Source organism: Bubalus bubalis, chromosome 1, assembly GCF_019923935.1.
Source record: "Bubalus bubalis isolate 160015118507 breed Murrah chromosome 1, NDDB_SH_1, whole genome shotgun sequence".
Lineage (NCBI taxonomy): Eukaryota > Metazoa > Chordata > Mammalia > Artiodactyla > Bovidae > Bubalus > Bubalus bubalis.
Genome location: NC_059157.1, coordinates 24,609,073 through 24,625,801, shown reverse-complemented (window position 1 = coordinate 24,625,801; position 16,729 = coordinate 24,609,073). Strand labels below are relative to the sequence as shown.

Below are 16,729 nucleotides of genomic sequence, written 5' to 3'. Positions count from 1 at the left end.
TCTGTTTTGCTCTTTGCCACATTGCCCATTTGCCTCATGTGTAGAACTGGAATCAGGAGCTTAAAAGTATATAATGGACTGTCTTGATAATTCTACTTTCTGATTTAAGCAGGTTTATTAAAACCCCACATATACATGCAGTTAAGCCCACTAAACTCAGCTTGACACTCAACCACGATATGAAAGTCTGAGAAAAATAAGTGTTTATCCTGATGTTCAGTTTCCAAGTTGTGTCCAACTCTTTGCAACCCCATGGACTGCAGCCCACCAAGCGCCTCTATCCGTGGCATTTCCCAGGCAAGGATATTGGAGTCCATTATTTATCTTAGTAGTTTAAAATAATCAATACAGCAAATATATTATAATTGTTACTTATGTACTGGGGTGGATATTATGTTAAACTGTGCTTTATCTCAAATAATATAATAAAAAATCATTTCAGTGTGCTGTTTCCTTGGCAGCATGTCAAGGAGAATGACCTATGACCTTTTACTTTAAAATTTATTTTAAAAAGTTTTTACTGAATACTTTCCCTGTGCCTGGGAGACACACGCACACACACAGTTACATTATTGTTTGGGATAACTTCACTTTTCACTTTCATGCATTGGAGAAGGAAATGGCAACCCACTCCAGTGTTCTTGCCTGGAGAATCCCAGGGACAGGGAGGCCTGGTGGGCTGCCGTCTATGGGGTCGCACAGAGTCGGACACAACTGAAGCGACTTAGCAGCAACAGCAGCAGGTATAAACAAGAGCATGCGAGATAGAGTAATATATTCCTTCACTAGTACCTAGTTTTCTTTAATAAATATTCTTTGATATTTCCCATTGCTTGAGTTGTGATTTCTCTGGGACAAATCTTAAAAATCCAACTTTTAGCTTACATTTCAAAGTTATCACTTCAGCCACAGCAAAATCCTGCCATTTGAAGATACCTGATTAGACTACATAAACCTTCTAATTAAAACTTTAAGATGTGTTTCCTCATGTGTTTTTATTTCTATTAACAATATGTTACTTGTTGAATAGCTGCTGTGTATGCACTAATGTTTTTCCACTTATTGTTGATGTTATCTATCAGTTTCTACACATGAAATTTTAGGAAAGACATTATTCCTCCACCTTGGAGATTCAACTCTTTCATATCCATTAGTGAAATTAGATTGCTTCATTATTTTCTCAAATTGTTATGAAAAATGAATTATTATTACCGTTTTTTCCCCCCCTTCATTTACCATGTAGGTACTCCAGGTCTTAAAGGTGATCGGGGGATCTCTGGTTTACCTGGAATTCGAGGATTCCCAGGACCAATGGGGAAGACCGGGAAGCCAGGTATTCTGATAATGCATATTATCTCTATAGACCATGAAAATAAACACCAGATCATTGATATTCCTTTCAACTTCTTAGATAACAAAAACAATGGTCATCATGGTATGAACAGTAGCAGTTACATGCAGTTTATTTTGTGATCTGAAACATTTTGAAACTGATTTCTGTCTATGTGAGCAAGGCTTCTATTTACTAAAGGAAAACAGTTTAATATAAAACCACAACAGAGGATCTATCAGCTTCACACCATTATAAATCACCATCTATCATAGAATAAAGAGAGTGGGAGACTGGCAAAGAAAACGAAAAAGCAAAATACTAACCAAATAACCAATATTAATAAACAAAATTAGCCCCCCTTTAACCAAAACCCTTCAAATCCTCTTAAGTTATAATTAGCAAAACACAGGTAGACCTGAAATCCTATCCTTTGTAAGATAATTTGCCTCCTACTCTATCAGTTCAGTTCAGTCGCTCAGTCGTGTCCGACTCTTGCGACCCCATGAACTGCAGCATGCCAGACCTCCCTGTCCATCACCAGCTCCTGGAGTTTACCCAAACCCATGTCCATCAAGTCAGTGATGCCATCCAACCATCTCATCCTCTGTTGTCCCCTTCTCTTCCTGCCCTCAATCTTTCCCAGCATCAGAGTCTTTTCAAATGAGTCAGCTCTTCACATCAGGTGGCCAAAGTATTGGAGTTTCAGCTTCAACATCAGTCCTTCCAATGAACACCCAGGACCGATCTCCTTTAGGATGGACTGGTTGGATATCCTTGAAGTCCAAGGGACTCTCAAGAGTCTTCTCCAAAACCACAGTTCAAAAGCATCAATTCTTCTGTGCTCAGCTTTCTTTATAGTCAACTCTCACATCCATACATGACCACTGGAAAAACCATAGCCTTGACTAGACGGACCTTTGTTGACAAAGTAATGTCTCTGCTTTCGAATATGTTATCTAGGTTGGTCATAACTTTCCTTCCAAGGAGTAAGCATCTTTTAATTTCATGGCTGCAATCAACATCTACAGTGATTTTGGAGCCCAGAAAAATAAAGTCTGACACTGTTTCCACTGTTTTCCCATCTATTTCCCATAAAGTGATGGGACCAGATGCCATGATCTTAGTTTCCTGAATGTTGAGCTTTAACTCAACTTTTTCTCTTTCCTCTTTCACTTTCATTAAGAGGCTCTTTAGTTCCTCTTCACTTTCTGCCATAAGGGTGGTGTCATCTGGATATCTGAGGTTACTGATATTTCTTCTGGCAATCTTGATTCCAGCTTGTGCTTCCTCCAGCCCAGTGTTTCTCATGATGTACTCTGCATAGAAGTTAAATAAGCAGTGTGACAATATACAGCCTTGATGTACTCCTTTTCCTATTTGGAACCAGTCTGTTGTTCCATGTCCAGTTCTAACTGTTGCTTCCTGACCTGCATACAGGTTTCTCAGGAGGCAGGTCAGGTGGTCTGGTATTCCCATCTCTTTCAGAATTTTCCACAGTTTATTGTGATCCACACAGTCAAAGGGTTTGGCATAGTCAATAAAACAGAAACAGATGTTTTTCTGGAACTCTCTTGCTTTTTCGATGATCCAGCAGATGTTCTTTTATTAGTACTTAATAATCAACATGCTTGGGCCCATTACAATTTGCATACACGATGATATTATTTCTACTCCTTATGCCAGTAGCCTAAGCCTGAATTGTGAACTTTGCACAGAAATTTTAGAAGGGAGCAGGGGCAGAAAAATGCAGAAGCAATTAGCTATATTGCCAAGTGGTAAGTAATAAACATTTGTACAGTAGGATAGAAGAAATGGGAGCTGGATGCTGTGGAAGTAGGCTGCTGCTGCTGCTGCTAAATCGCTTCAGTCGTGTCCGGCTCTGAGCAACCCCATAGACAGCAGCCCACCAGGCTCTCCCATCCATTGGATTCTCTAGGCAAGAACATTGGAGTGGGTTGCCATTTCCTTCTCCAATGCATGAAAGTGAAAAGTGAAAGTGAAGTCTCTCAGTCGTGTCCGACTCTTCGCAACCCCATGGACTGCAGCCCACCAGGCTCCTCCATCCATGGGATTTTCCAGGCAAGAGTACTGGAGTGGGGTGCCATTGCCTCCTCTGGTGGAAGTAGGCAGTAGAGTGATTAATTCCATACAGCAGGACAAGGTGTTAAAGAAAGTGCTATGGGAGCTGGCCTAAAGATGCATAGTATACCATTTTTGTCTGTGGTTTTCAGGCTTCAGCAGGCATTGGAATCACCTGTAGGGCCCTGTTAAAACAACTTCCTGGGCTCCTGGGCACCAACTCCAGAGTTTATAATACAGTAGGTTAAGAATTGGGTTCCCCCAAGAATGTTTACTCTTCACAAGTTTCCAGGTAATAGTGATGATGCTGATCCAGGGATCAGAGTTTGAGAACCACATTTCCAGTAAAGAAATGTGGAGAAACAGTAACTCTGTACAGAGGTAATAAACCCCTTGACCAAAGATATTCTCAGGATATCCCTTCCTTATTAAAAGATTCAAATTTGCTAGAAATGTGAGCAGCAGTGCCTGGTACTAGTTTAGTTATACTTCAGATTAAAACAGTAAATGAGTCCTTCCATACAAAAGTCCAAAGAGTAATAAAATTAGAAATAAAATCTATGAATTGTCATCTTCTAAATAATGACAGCCTGGACTGTCTGAGTGATGTCAAAGCATTAACAGATTTCAAAGCAAAAAAGTTTTTTAAAAAGCAATCCTATTTATTTTCTCCTATTTTCTCTCCTGCTCTCCTTTTCTTCCCCACCCTGTCCTCTTTCTTCCATGTGTATTAAGTACCCCCCACCCCATATATATAAATACACACACACGCACACACACACACACACAAGGGACAATGCTTGGACAAGGGAATGAGAAGTAAAGAAGACACAGTCCTTAACTGATAAAATATAAACATATAAGCAGAAAAAGGGAAGACTTTCTTCTTGATCCATCTCAGATTTATAGAGCATTTATTATCTCAACAGGTTTATTGAAGAGAGTTTGGAAGATTTAATTGATGTGTAACCTTACATATATTTAAAATCCCTAAAGGACTCTGAATAGAACCTGTTTAAATGAACTAGATTTTCCAGCAATGTAAATAATTTACTTCTCTTGGAATCCATTCAAAGTCTGATTCTAAGAATGAGTTATGGTCTTTCTTAGGAGTATCTAAAGCTATAGACCATAACAAATTCATTTATTTATTTGACAAACGATTATGAAACACTTTCTCTGTGCCATTCATGGAGATATTTATAGATAGTCGAATATATGGATTTGAAACTCAGAGGTGAAGCCAGATGTAAAAAGACAAAGTTGTAGTCAGGCTCATTTAAATGTTCACTGAGGTCAATGAATTTTAATAATCATTTATTTTAATAGTAGTTCTTGGGTAGTCAGTGAGAAGAGAAGGGACCTAGGATAAAGGCTGAAGTGGTTCCGGAAGTACAGACAGAGCAGAAAGAGCAAAGGAGCCTGAGTGAGGAGGAGAGCCCAGACAAGGTGAAGTGGAAAAGGCAGACAGTTGCACAAGTCGGTCAAGTAAGATGCAGCCCACAGAAAGCTTTTGGCATTTTTTGCTATGAGGACGTTGCCTTTATTGAGAGCAGTTTTGGCGGGGTTGTCTGGAAGCCAGATTAGGGAAGGCCCAGAGGTAGCTGGTGGTGGGGACTGTAGATGGGGGTAGAGAGGTCAGGCTCTTCTAGGGAGAGGAGGAGCTCAGTTCTTTCTTTCGATTTTGTGTTTTCTTTGGAGGGTAATTTGAATACTATTTAAAGGCTGATGGCCAGATGAAATACGGGAGTTGCTGAAGATATAGAGGAAAGAAAGGTGAAACAGACTGTGACACGTTAGGAAGAGGGTGGAAGGGGAAGGATCTAGGAGACAGGAAGAAGCAGGAGGGGGCCGAGGAGGGAGGCTGTCACGTCCAAATCAACGTGGAAAGGCTGGCTGAGCTGAGTGTGCCTGCGTGTGAAAACGGGAACCCAGTGCCTGGCTCGTGGCAGGGGCTCTGAAAATCCCCGACTTCATAATGATATCGGTGAGAATAGCTCCTCTGATCTTAGAATTTAAAGCGGCAGTACGTTACATACCATCTACTTCTTTTTTTTTCAGTGATTGTCAGAAATATTAGTTCTTTATTTTTGATGAAAGAGTGACATATCTGAGAAGAGGTGGTTAACTCCAGATTTTGACAAAGTTGTTGGGCTCACTTTTAGCCTAAGGCATTGCTTCATAAAGGAGAGAGGAGCCCCTGTTCTCTAGAAAGGATATTTTTCATGTGTTCAGGTATGAATAAAGATTTCCAAATGCCGTCTGTGAGGAAATCTCTGAAACATGCTAAAATGACATAAAACATTCGTTTTTATTTATAAGAAGAAAAGTGGGTCATTTGCTCAGATCTTTAGTTTAAACCGTTCTGTTGTTCAAATACTGAAGACAAATTGCAGTATGAAAAGACGTCCAAGAATCATCTTACAACTATTTTCTAATTGTGAAAATAGTGCTGGAATGATAAAATTGTTTATTATCTTCTCTGAAAAGAATTAGAACTGACCAGTTACACTGTTTTAAACCCCTATCCCCAATTTTTGTTTAATATCTTAGATTTTTCCTCTTGAGGAAGTCTAAATCTTTGTTATTATATCTCATAAAAGCCTACCATCCACCCCCCCAAAAAAGTAGAAATGGTCTTGGGTACTTTGTGCAAGATTAATGCTTCTTGTCAATTTAGTATTACCTGAAATGACTGAATCATAAGTAAAAAGTAATGATGTACATTGTAATCATAGGTGTAAAACAATTAGAGACTTTCTCTTTATCATACTCTGATAAAGAATGGTTGGTATTTCATGAAATCTTCGCAATAAAATTTTAATGAAATTTTAATTTTTAATAAAATCACACATTATTTTGTATTTTTTTAAATGTAGTAAGTTGGGGATCAAAAAAAAATCTTCTCTAAAAGTCAAATAAGGACAAGTGTTCAAAAACAAAGCATAGATGAAGCAAAGTAAACTAGAGGAAAAAACAGATAAAAAAATAAAATCCAAAATAAAAAGTAAAACTGAAAAATAAAGTTTAAAATAATTGTACCATAAAAAAGTGAACTGAAATGAAAATATCCTCTCTGATTCACTGAGAATAAAATCATGGAGACCATTCTAGCTAAGTGATGTTGTATAACAAATAATGAGAGCTACCATCTCTCACATGCATCTCTTATGGGCAAGGCCTTTTATAAACATGGTTGCTAATTTTCCAGGCAACTCTGCAATAGAAAGTATTGGTTTTTTTTCATTTGAAAGAAGAATAAACTTTAGCTCAGAAAGGCTTAAAGACCTGTTCTGAGCCACATACCTAATAAGTGGCCAAGCAAAATAATTCAACACAAGAGATTTTAAAATGATTGTTATTCCAAAGCTCATGAGTTTTTGAACTCTGCTTTCTGAGTTCTTGGATGAAGAGAGAGCAGTCCTTGGTGTTATTGGAGGAAATCAAGAATGTTAATAAAGATTTTGACTTAGAGCTGGATGGCACTGTGCTCAGTCATGCATTTTATACCAGGAAGGTTATTATTTGCAAGACAGCCAACTGAGGGCCCTTGGAAGGAGAATCATTAAGCAAGAGTAGCACCCCTCTCATGAGGCGGGATTGTCCCTCGTGAAGTCTCTTGTTGGTGCTAAGGACTGATCCTCTGGATCTACCTTTCCGAATGGAACCATGGGTTAAATAGCAACCCATTAGCAAAGAGCAGGGTCTTAGCAATGTTTCCGTAAGTATCTGAAGCCCTAAACCTTATTAGAATACCCTTTGTACCACACCTCTAACTATGTGAATGAAATTTCACAAAGCCAAAATTTCTCAAAATTTCTTGAAGCCTAGAGGTTTAGACACCCCCTCAAACCTTCCCAGCTTTCCCCAGGACTGAGGTAATCAGGATCTCAGTACTCCCAGTTCTTTTCATGGCTCAGTCTTTGAGAGGCTCCACACAAAAAAGAAATAGAAAGTAAGATAGAAAAATTGTAAAGGAATGGAAAATCAAGGTTTGGGATGAGATGGTGGACACTAGACTTTCTGGGGAAGGGAGGAAGACACAGATAAAAAGGACAAAAAGGAGCATGCACACACCCCAAACAAACTGCTTACTCCTCAGTTTTGCTTACTTTAGGAAAATGGAACACTTAATGCCCTGGTAAGGAATCGGAGATAATGTATGTAAAGGACCTACCCATAAAATGCCAAGTTCATAATAGCCTTCTAAAATGATAGCTATTGTCATCATCATCATCATCATCATCAACATTATTATGTCTGAGCATCTGTAGGTTGTTATACATTGATGTTCTCGATGACCTTATCATGCTCTGTCTCCTTTTAGGGCAAGCATTGTGAATTGCCTAAATTAATTTTTTTCCCTTTTTTTTTTTTTTAAGGACTTAATGGACAAAAAGGCCAGAAGGGAGAAAAAGGGAGTGGAAGCATGCAAAGTAAGTTTATAATTTCTTGGTTTTTTCCCTCTGTGCCTCTGTAATAAACAAGCTTTTGACGCTGGTGGGCTACGCTTGAGGTAGAGGTTGAGAACTTCAGTGTTGATCCATAGATGCTCTGAAAGTCAGCCACAGTTTTCTACAAGTAAACTGTGCTAATTGGAATAAAGCAAATAGATTAAATTACACAACTCTAAATCTCATTACCCATTTGTATTTAGTTTTTGTGATGAGCGTAATGTTCTAAAAATTTCACACGGAAAATTGCTCAATTTTCAAGCCAATTTCAATCTGCTGAAGGAAAATCAAGCTTATGAATAGAAACAATTACAGCCTCCTTACCTACTAACCAAAATAACTGAAATGTTACATATAGGAATTTGCACAATCTAAGAACCCTGACAGACTAATTCTGTGACAGCTGGGATTTTTTGTGTTTTGTTTTGTTAAAAACTTGACAAGTAATATTCAATGTCCCAGACTTTCAAAACTGCAATAGCATAGATTCCACAACAGGACTCTCTGTGAATGGAATGGTGATTTTATATTCTAGTGTAGAGGATTTGTAAATCGGACCTGGAAAACTAAATATTAGATGACTTATCTTTATAAGTCAACACTTGTATGTCTAGTCTGAACCTACCAGATACAATGAAAAAATTTTGAAAGGGAATTCACATTTGACTTCTCAGAAACCAATGCGTTGCTCCTCTGCATCCTGCAGCTAGGCACTGCGTGTAATGTGTATATGTGTGTGCTGTGAGAATAGGGGATACACACAGAGATGATCATGATCTTTACCCATCAGGAATCTGATTGAGACAGATTTTGGCAAATCCTTTCATGGAACCATAAAAATCTAGCAGTTCTCCATTGTAATTATTGTTTTAAAACTGCAGTGCTATTTTTTCTGTCTTATTAAAAATAATTATTTTAACCTAATAGTGTGTGTGGATGACACATTAGGCAGCTTAGGGTCACCATTGTGAATGCCAGCCATTTAAGTGTGGTGTACCCACATGATGCTTTCTACAATCGTTTCCATAATTGCTTCATTGTTGAACTGTGTGTGCCCTTAAATTGAACAGTACTGAGTATTGTTTATCCTCAAAGTGCTTTAGTGTGAGTCAGTGATTATTAGTGTTGTTGTTATTGTACCGAGGGCTTCTCAGGTGGCTCAGTGGTAAAGAATCTGCCTGCCAATGCAGGAGATTCAGGAGACGTGGGTTTGATCCCTGAATCAGGAAGATTCCCTGGAGAAGGAAATGGCAAGCCACTCCAGTATTCTTGCCAAGATAGTCCCATGGACAGAGGAGCCTGACAAGCTACAGTCCATGGATAGGAAAAAGTCTCCTTTGTGTCCATTTATTATTTGATGTGATCACTTTGATCAGCTGTTTACTTTTTATTCCATTTCTTCCCCTTTCCCCCATCACCCACTTATTTTCATTAAGCTCCTGTGTAATTCTTCTCTATCTGCATGTTTATCTCAAAATTTATTTCTTCCTTTGGTGGTGGTTTAGTCACTAAGTCATGTATGACTCTTGCGACCCCAAGAACTGTAGCCTGCCAGGTTCCTCTGTTCATGGGACTCTCCATCTTTGGTTCTTTATCTCCTCTTTGTCTTTTCTTAAGACATTCTCTGAGTTTCTTAACCTTGGCTGTGGCCAAGCTTGGCAAATAAGGGAAACCTTTATTTTGCAGCCTGTTTAACCAAACACCCACCCTTTCTTTTGTTACTTGAGGAAATGCTTTGAGCATTTTTTGCTTTCAGATGTGTTCAGAAATGTTTTCAGTTACACATATTTTCATGGCTGTTTTGAAGTTTATGTGCTTGCTTTCTTTGAATAAGTGTTAAGAGAAATTTCCATGTGTAAATGTGTGTACATAGCCTCCAGATTCCTCTCCATGTATCCTCCCATGGAGAGTATATAATTCCATACTGTTTCAGAAACACAGAAGGAATCATATCCAGAAACATCTACACAGAGTAGTCTGTCTTCTTATTTAAGTTAGCATACCAATCATCTGCCATGGCAATACTTAGGGTACTTTTTTCTCTCTCAGTGGCTACACACTATTCCATTAATATAGTGCTGCCCTAATTGGCATAATATGTCATTCAATTCCCTAATGATGAACACTTGATGATTTTTGTTTGCTTTAGCTTGGCTTTAAGAAACAATGCTACTTTCAGCACTCTCTTACATGATCTTTTGGGAATGTTTTTTAATAGAGAATTTGCTAGAAGTAGAATCAATAATTCAAAGGTGACACGCATTTTACAATTTGGTGGATTCTTGCAAATGGCTCCTAAAAGGTTGCACCAATTTATTCTGTATGAAAGTGCCTTATCCCCCACATCTTGAATTAATTCTGATATATGAAAATTGATGTTGAATTATTTTGCTATAATTTTTAAAAATATTTTTCAAGTGTGATTCAAATATAATGAAAATAATCATTGACTTCCTATTTTGTTTGGGGGGGGGGTTCAGCTTTTTTTAAATTAAGTTTTATTTGAATATAGTTGATTTGGTTTCCCAGGTGGCACTAATAGTAAAGAACCCACCTGCCAATGTAGGACACATAAGAGACTCAGGTTCAATCCCTAGATCAGGAAGATCCCCTGGACTAGGGCATGGCAACCCACTCCAGTATTCTTGCCTGGAGAATCCCATGGACAGAAGAGCCTAGAGGGCTACGGTCTATAGGGTCGCAGAGTTGGACACAACTGAAGCGACTTAGTGCACACACACATAGTCGATTTATAATGTTGTGTTAGTTTTTGCTATACTGCAGAGTGAATCAGTTATGCATATACATATATCCACTCTTTTTTAGATTCTATTCCTTTATAGATCATTACAGAGTGTTAAGTAGAATTCCTTGTGCTATACAGTAGGTCCTTGTTAGTTATCTATTTTACATATAGTGGAGTGTATATGAAAATCCCAGTCTCCCAAGTTATCCCTCCCCTGTTCCTCCTTGGTAACTGTTGTTTTTTTTTTTTTTTTTAATATTTTTTTCTTTTCTGTATCTGTGACTCTGTTTCCATTTTGCATATAGGTTCATTTGTACCATTCTTTTAGATTCCACATATAATCAGTATCTTATGATATTTGTCTTTCTGTGTCTGACTCACTTCATTTAGTATGACAATTTCTAGCTCCAACCATGTTGCTGCAAACAGCATTACTTTATTCTTTTTTATGGCTGAGTAATTTTCCACACCACCTCTTCTTTATCCATTCCTCTGTTGATAGACATTTAGGTTGCTTCCATGTCCTGGCTACTGTAAATAGTCCTGCAATGAGCACTCTGGTACATGTGTCTTTTCCAATTATGGCTTTCTCTGGATATATGCCCAGGAGTGGGAATGCTGACTCATATGGTAGTTCTATTTCTAGTTTTTTAAGGAACCTCCATACTGTTCTTAGTAGTGGCTATACCAATTTAGATTCTCACCAACAGTGTAGGAGGGTTCTCTTTTCTCCACACCCTTGCAAGCATTTATCATTTGTAGATTTTTAAATGATGGCCATTCTGACCTGTGTGAGGTGATACCTTATTGTAGTTTTGATTTGCATTACTCTGGTAATTCCCTGGTGGCTCAGACTTCCCTGGTGGCTCAGATGTTAAAGCTTCTGCTTACAATGCAGAAGACCCGGGTTCAGTCCCTAGGTCGGGAAGATCTCCTGGAGAAGGAAATGGCAACCCACTCCAGTATTCTTGCTTGGAAAATCCCATGGACGGAGGAGCCTGTGGGCTACAGTCCATGGGGTCTCAAAGAGTCGGACACGACTGAGCAACTTCACTTTCTTTCTTTCACTCGGGTAATTAGTGATGTTGAACATCTTTTCATGTGCCTCTTGGCCATGTGTGTATCTTCTTTAAAGAAATGTTTATTTAGATCTTCTGCCCATTTATTGATTGGGCTGTTTGTTTCCTTGGTATTGAGCCCCATGAGCTGTTTGTATATTTTGGAAATGAATCCCTTGTCGGTTACTTTGCAAATATTTTCTCCCATTATGTGGGTTGTTTTTTCATTTTGTTTATGATTTTCTTTGCTATGCCAAAGCTTATAAGTTTACTTAGGTCCTATTTGCTTATTTTTGTTTTTATTCTCATTACTCTAGGAGGTAGGTCAAAAAAGATCTTGCTATGATATTTGTCAGAGAGTGTTCTATGTTTTCCTCTAAGATTTTGATAGTACCTGGTTTTACATTTAGGCCTTTAATCCATTTTGCATTTATTTTTGTGTATGGTGCTGGAGCATGTTCTAATTTCATTCTTATTTCCTCTTTCATATATGTGTCAGGACCAGGATAACTCCCTGATCGTATTAGGGCAGGCCCCTTTGAAGATCAGGTGGGTTGGGCGGGACACCCCGTGCTACCATCTCATTAAAAGGCCCTTCATCTCTGGACAAGTCATCAGCACATCTGACTCCAGGATTCCCTTGTGGCTCCTCCAAACGACCTTGGTTCCCACGTGGTGTCAGCTTCCGCATGCCTTCCTCTCCTGGTCCTTTGGTGCTGTTGGGGCCTCTGCTCCCCTGCTCATACCTGTCCGCTCTCCAGCACCTCTCCATGACCACTGTCCCTGAGCTGGGATGCCTCCATGGATTGACTTGCAGACTGCTCTCTCCTACCCTTCTCAGAGCCAGGCCAGGATCACTCTGCTACCCACTCATCTAGTGTCTCCCGAATCCATTGGCTCCCAGGAGAAATTTCATGGTAACAGATTATATGTGAGTTCTTTACCCTCAAACATATCAGTCTCAGCCAGAGATAGTGATGCCATAAAGGAATCCATTTGTTTGTTCAGCATATGTTTACCATATACCTCCTGGAGCTAGACTTAACAGCTAATAAGATAGCTGTTGTCTCTGGCCTTCCAGAACTGATTGTCCCTGAAAAACATAGACATGGACACAAGCAGTTATGCATTAGAGCAGGGCTAGATGGGGGAAGGAACTGGGCTCTGTGGGTGTTCAGAGGGGATCAAGAGTCTTCAATTCCTTAGAATTTTAAAAAGGTAAATTGACTTTGATTTGCTTCGTTTACTTTGTCTTCTTATTCTCCAGTTTATGGCATATGTTTTTCAAGTTTTATCATGAAGTCAAGTGGAGCTGGGGCAGTTCCTTTAACATTTTTTAGCCAAAAAAAAAAAAAAAAATCAAAATTTGTTGCCTTAAATTACCAGGCTCTTTCAAGCAAGAATATTTTGATCATAAAAAAATAATGCTGAAGAAAATGCTGAAACTATTTTATTCTATAAAGCTCTTTTCACCAGCCTGCTGCATTTAATATCCTTGGTAAACGCACATGTAAAAACAAAGTTTCTAAGTGTGTTAGTTATGTTACTCAATAAAAACTATAAAGAAAACCATTTTTTAAGCAATTCTTTGTGCTTTAAATATTCTGTATAGATCCTGGAGAAAAAGAAATATTTCAGCAAAACTGGAGATATTTTTTGTAGGTAAAAAAGCTGAAAATGAGAAAGGAGAAAAAGTAGGAAAAGACAAACTACAAAAAAAGAAAGCTATGGGATTCCTTGTTCATTTTGAATGTCTATCTCTCTCTATTAATCAAAAGATGGAATTTCCTCACCTTTCCTTCCCTTCAAGTTTTAACACATACAGTCCCAGGATTCAGGATATTAAAGTTCTAGGAGAATTCTCAGTAGCATCCCTGTGTGTCTGCCCACTTTCATTTCCTCGCCTGTGAAATGGGCATTGTATCACTCACCTCACAGGGTTGTCATGAGAGTCACATAAGATACTCCATGTATGTAGATGGCTCTGTAAAATCATGACGTGCTTAACACTCATAAGGCGTAGCTCCCGGTGGGTCTCTCTAACCTGGAGCTATTCTTTCTCACTGGTCTAATGCAGACATTTAAATCCACAATCAGAACATGAGTGTGTGCCAAATGAAAATGCAAGAAGCCAAATAAATGCCATGGACAAAAAAGAGAGATGCTGCAGACTCGGATAAGATTTTACATTAGACAGAGCAACGCAAGTGTGACCAGATCACAAATCAATGAGTTTGTCTGAGCCGAGGAAAAGAGCGTTAAGTTATAAATAAAAGGAGCTACTAAACAGAGTGCCCACCAGAGGCCAGAAGCTGTCAACACAGGTCAGAACAAAATGTCAGGCTAATAAAACAGGAGTTCCGGGCTCTGAGGAACGAAGTACGAGCCCACGACGCTGCTGATGAGAAAGCCCCAGGAAAGGTTGAAACAAATTAGATTTGTCAGTGGTGCTCTGGGTTTGTGCTGGCTCGACACTAAGGTCTCCAGGAGAAGAGGGGCAGGGAGCAATCAGACCACCCATCCTCAATGCTAGCAAACTAGCAACGTTGAGGAGCCAATTATTGCAGATGTCTGAAGATGAGTCGGATCTCTTTGCCTATGGTTTCATTGGATGTCCTACCTTTTTCTGTGCTGGGGGCCAGGCGACGGCTGAGAGCCATCTTTCCTTCCAACAGGACTTGGTCTACGTTGGCCTCAGGATGACCCTGAACCCAGACACCCTGGGACACCATGCTAGGGGATTCAGTTCACAAGCTATCTGGCTCCCCAGACTGCAAAGAACTTCTTTACATGTGTGAAATACTAACCTGAACTTTCCACATTAGGGCAGAAGGGCTTTTTCTCTAGACAAAAGTAGATGCTGAATGCCCAGTTCAAATGCACACATGGCACCCGATTTAATAACATATAGTAAAAAGAAAATAAGTCTGCATCAAGTTCTAATGCTTGTCCTCAGTCTGCTGTGTTCTCACCCTAACTTCAAAGCGTATGTGTTTCAGGCAAATGAATTCCTGCTGTACAATTAAATACTTTGTGTGATGCTCTGTCCTAAAGGTACCAAGTACTAATGTCCATGTTTTCTACTGTGCTTTTTACCCAATAAGACTACATACAATGAAACTCATAGCACGATATGAAATATCAGTATGTCTTTCATTTGATTACTGCTGAGGACTCAGCATACCCTTGAATGAATCCCAGTCTTTCTCAAAGCAATCAGCTGACCAAAGTCAAGGCTGCTTCTCCAACCATAAAATAATTATAATAATGAGTGTTTGGAGAACATTTGCTCAGCACCAGGGGCTTTAATGCATTATCTCATCTGATCTTCAGAAGAGCCTTTGAGGTAAGTCTTATCATCATTCCCATTTTATAGATTAGAAACTGAAGCTCACCTCTAATAAGTGGTAGGACAGAAACGCAAAACCTGCTGTGTTGATCTGCAAAGTTCCTATTTGTTTCTATGACTCCATCCAACACTCCTACACTAGTTTTCTATATTTTTATATATAAATACCATGAATATATCATATGGAGGGTGTGGAGAGAGGGAGAAGGAAGGGAGAAAAAGAGATTTGTAATGAGCAATTTGATTATCTAGGATGGCCGTAATCATTTGAAGACCTTAAGGAAGAAAAAGTTCTTAAAACATGAATTCCACTAGGTCAGATTCCAAGAAAGTATTCTCATTTAATCTCTGTTTATGTTTCTTCCTTCATATCCTGTTCCAGCCACTGCCTCCAGTCTCTCCCTAAAGAATATTAACTCAGAAACATAGTCTTTCTGGAATGCTCACCAAGCTTCCATTACTTTGCTGAGAGCTACTCATGTGTGCCAGAGGAAGAAGCTACCTGTTAATATTCTATCTTTATTTCAGTAACTGGCTCAATTTGAACACATTTTTTTCCCAATTATGTTGCTGCTTGGATGTCCCATTGCTTTCGTCATGTTTCTTGTTTTACTGCTCACTGTCCTTTCCTCAGTGGCCCAACTGGGCTTCAGCAGAGCAGTGTCCCCTGAGCAGTGATGCTCCACGTAACTTACATAAACACTGATCATTCTCAACAGTTATGTGGTGTTTTCAGCTTTATATGATTCCACAAATGGTTGCTAAAAACACATAGTGTTCCATTAAGAAGCAATAGATGTATTCCTTAATAGTGTGTATAACTAATATGTCTTGTAAACTGAACTAGAGATTTAAATCAGTAATGAGCCTAGGGCTTAGCACTGGTCCTGTTTAGGACCTATCCCAGCTGTCTCACAGCTTGACTCTCAGCAGAGATAATGAGAAGGAAAAAAACAAAAACAAAATCAATACAGTTCCAGCCAGGTCTTTTGCATCAGCAAAGTTTGTAATTCACCCAGGTATGTGCTAGAGTTCAGATGGAGCAGAGAGACCCAACACGCCACTTCCCATGTCTCCACAAGCTTGGAGGTCCAAATGACTTTCCTTCCTTCTTCAGAGAACTGGGTCCCGGCTTCCTGTTCTGCAGTAAACATCATCTTACACTAATACAAGATTGTTTCTTTTGTGAGCACACAGAGTCCTAACCACTGGACCACCAGGGAATTCCCAGGTCACAACGGATCATTTGCCCCCTTAACCCGGTTCTCTGGCTACTGTGCTCCCTACAATGCGAATCTCAAGGTCAGATTCCTTAGAACAGCCAGTGGAGTTACTTGCTTGCACATGAAGTGTCCCAGAAATATCTCCCACTGTGGCTTACCCTGCAGGACCCTTCCTGGACGCTCTGGTTACCCTCACCCCCCCGATTCTGCTGTGTTCTCACTCACATCCTGCTTAATCCACTGCAAAGTAAGAACTTTTAAGTTGTAACATATTTACTCAGTATCATCAAGGTTTACTAACATTTATTTTGATGCAACACATTCTCAATCTTTTGGTTATTGAACTATGGGTGTTCACTGTCATCATTGTTAATTTTGCTAAGTCTCTAATTTCCAGTGCAACCAAATGTCTGCTACCCAGCTATTCCGCAGTCCTGAAATCTGGGGCGCAGTGAGGGCGGGCAGTCAGTCCTTTAATCCTGAAATA

General features: G+C 39.3%; 1 protein-coding gene across 3 annotated transcripts in view; it reads left to right on the top strand.

The window, feature by feature from the left end:
* The window catches only part of MSR1 (macrophage scavenger receptor 1), a 79,899-nt gene that overhangs the window by 29,220 nt on the left and 33,950 nt on the right, over positions 1 to 16,729 (top strand). Inside the window, exons 7-9 of one of the 3 annotated variants that reach the window (XM_025279266.2) lie at positions 1,244 to 1,333; positions 7,795 to 7,848; positions 14,346 to 14,422. In XM_025279266.2, coding sequence (XP_025135051.1) covers positions 1,244 to 1,333; positions 7,795 to 7,848; positions 14,346 to 14,407 — 206 coding nt within the window. In that variant the 3' untranslated portion in view covers positions 14,408 to 14,422. Of the gene's footprint in view, positions 1 to 1,243; positions 1,334 to 7,794; positions 7,849 to 12,169; positions 13,243 to 14,345; positions 14,423 to 16,729 lie in introns of those variants that run through there. The other 2 variants (XM_006047770.4, XM_006047769.4) reach the window with 2 other exon arrangements.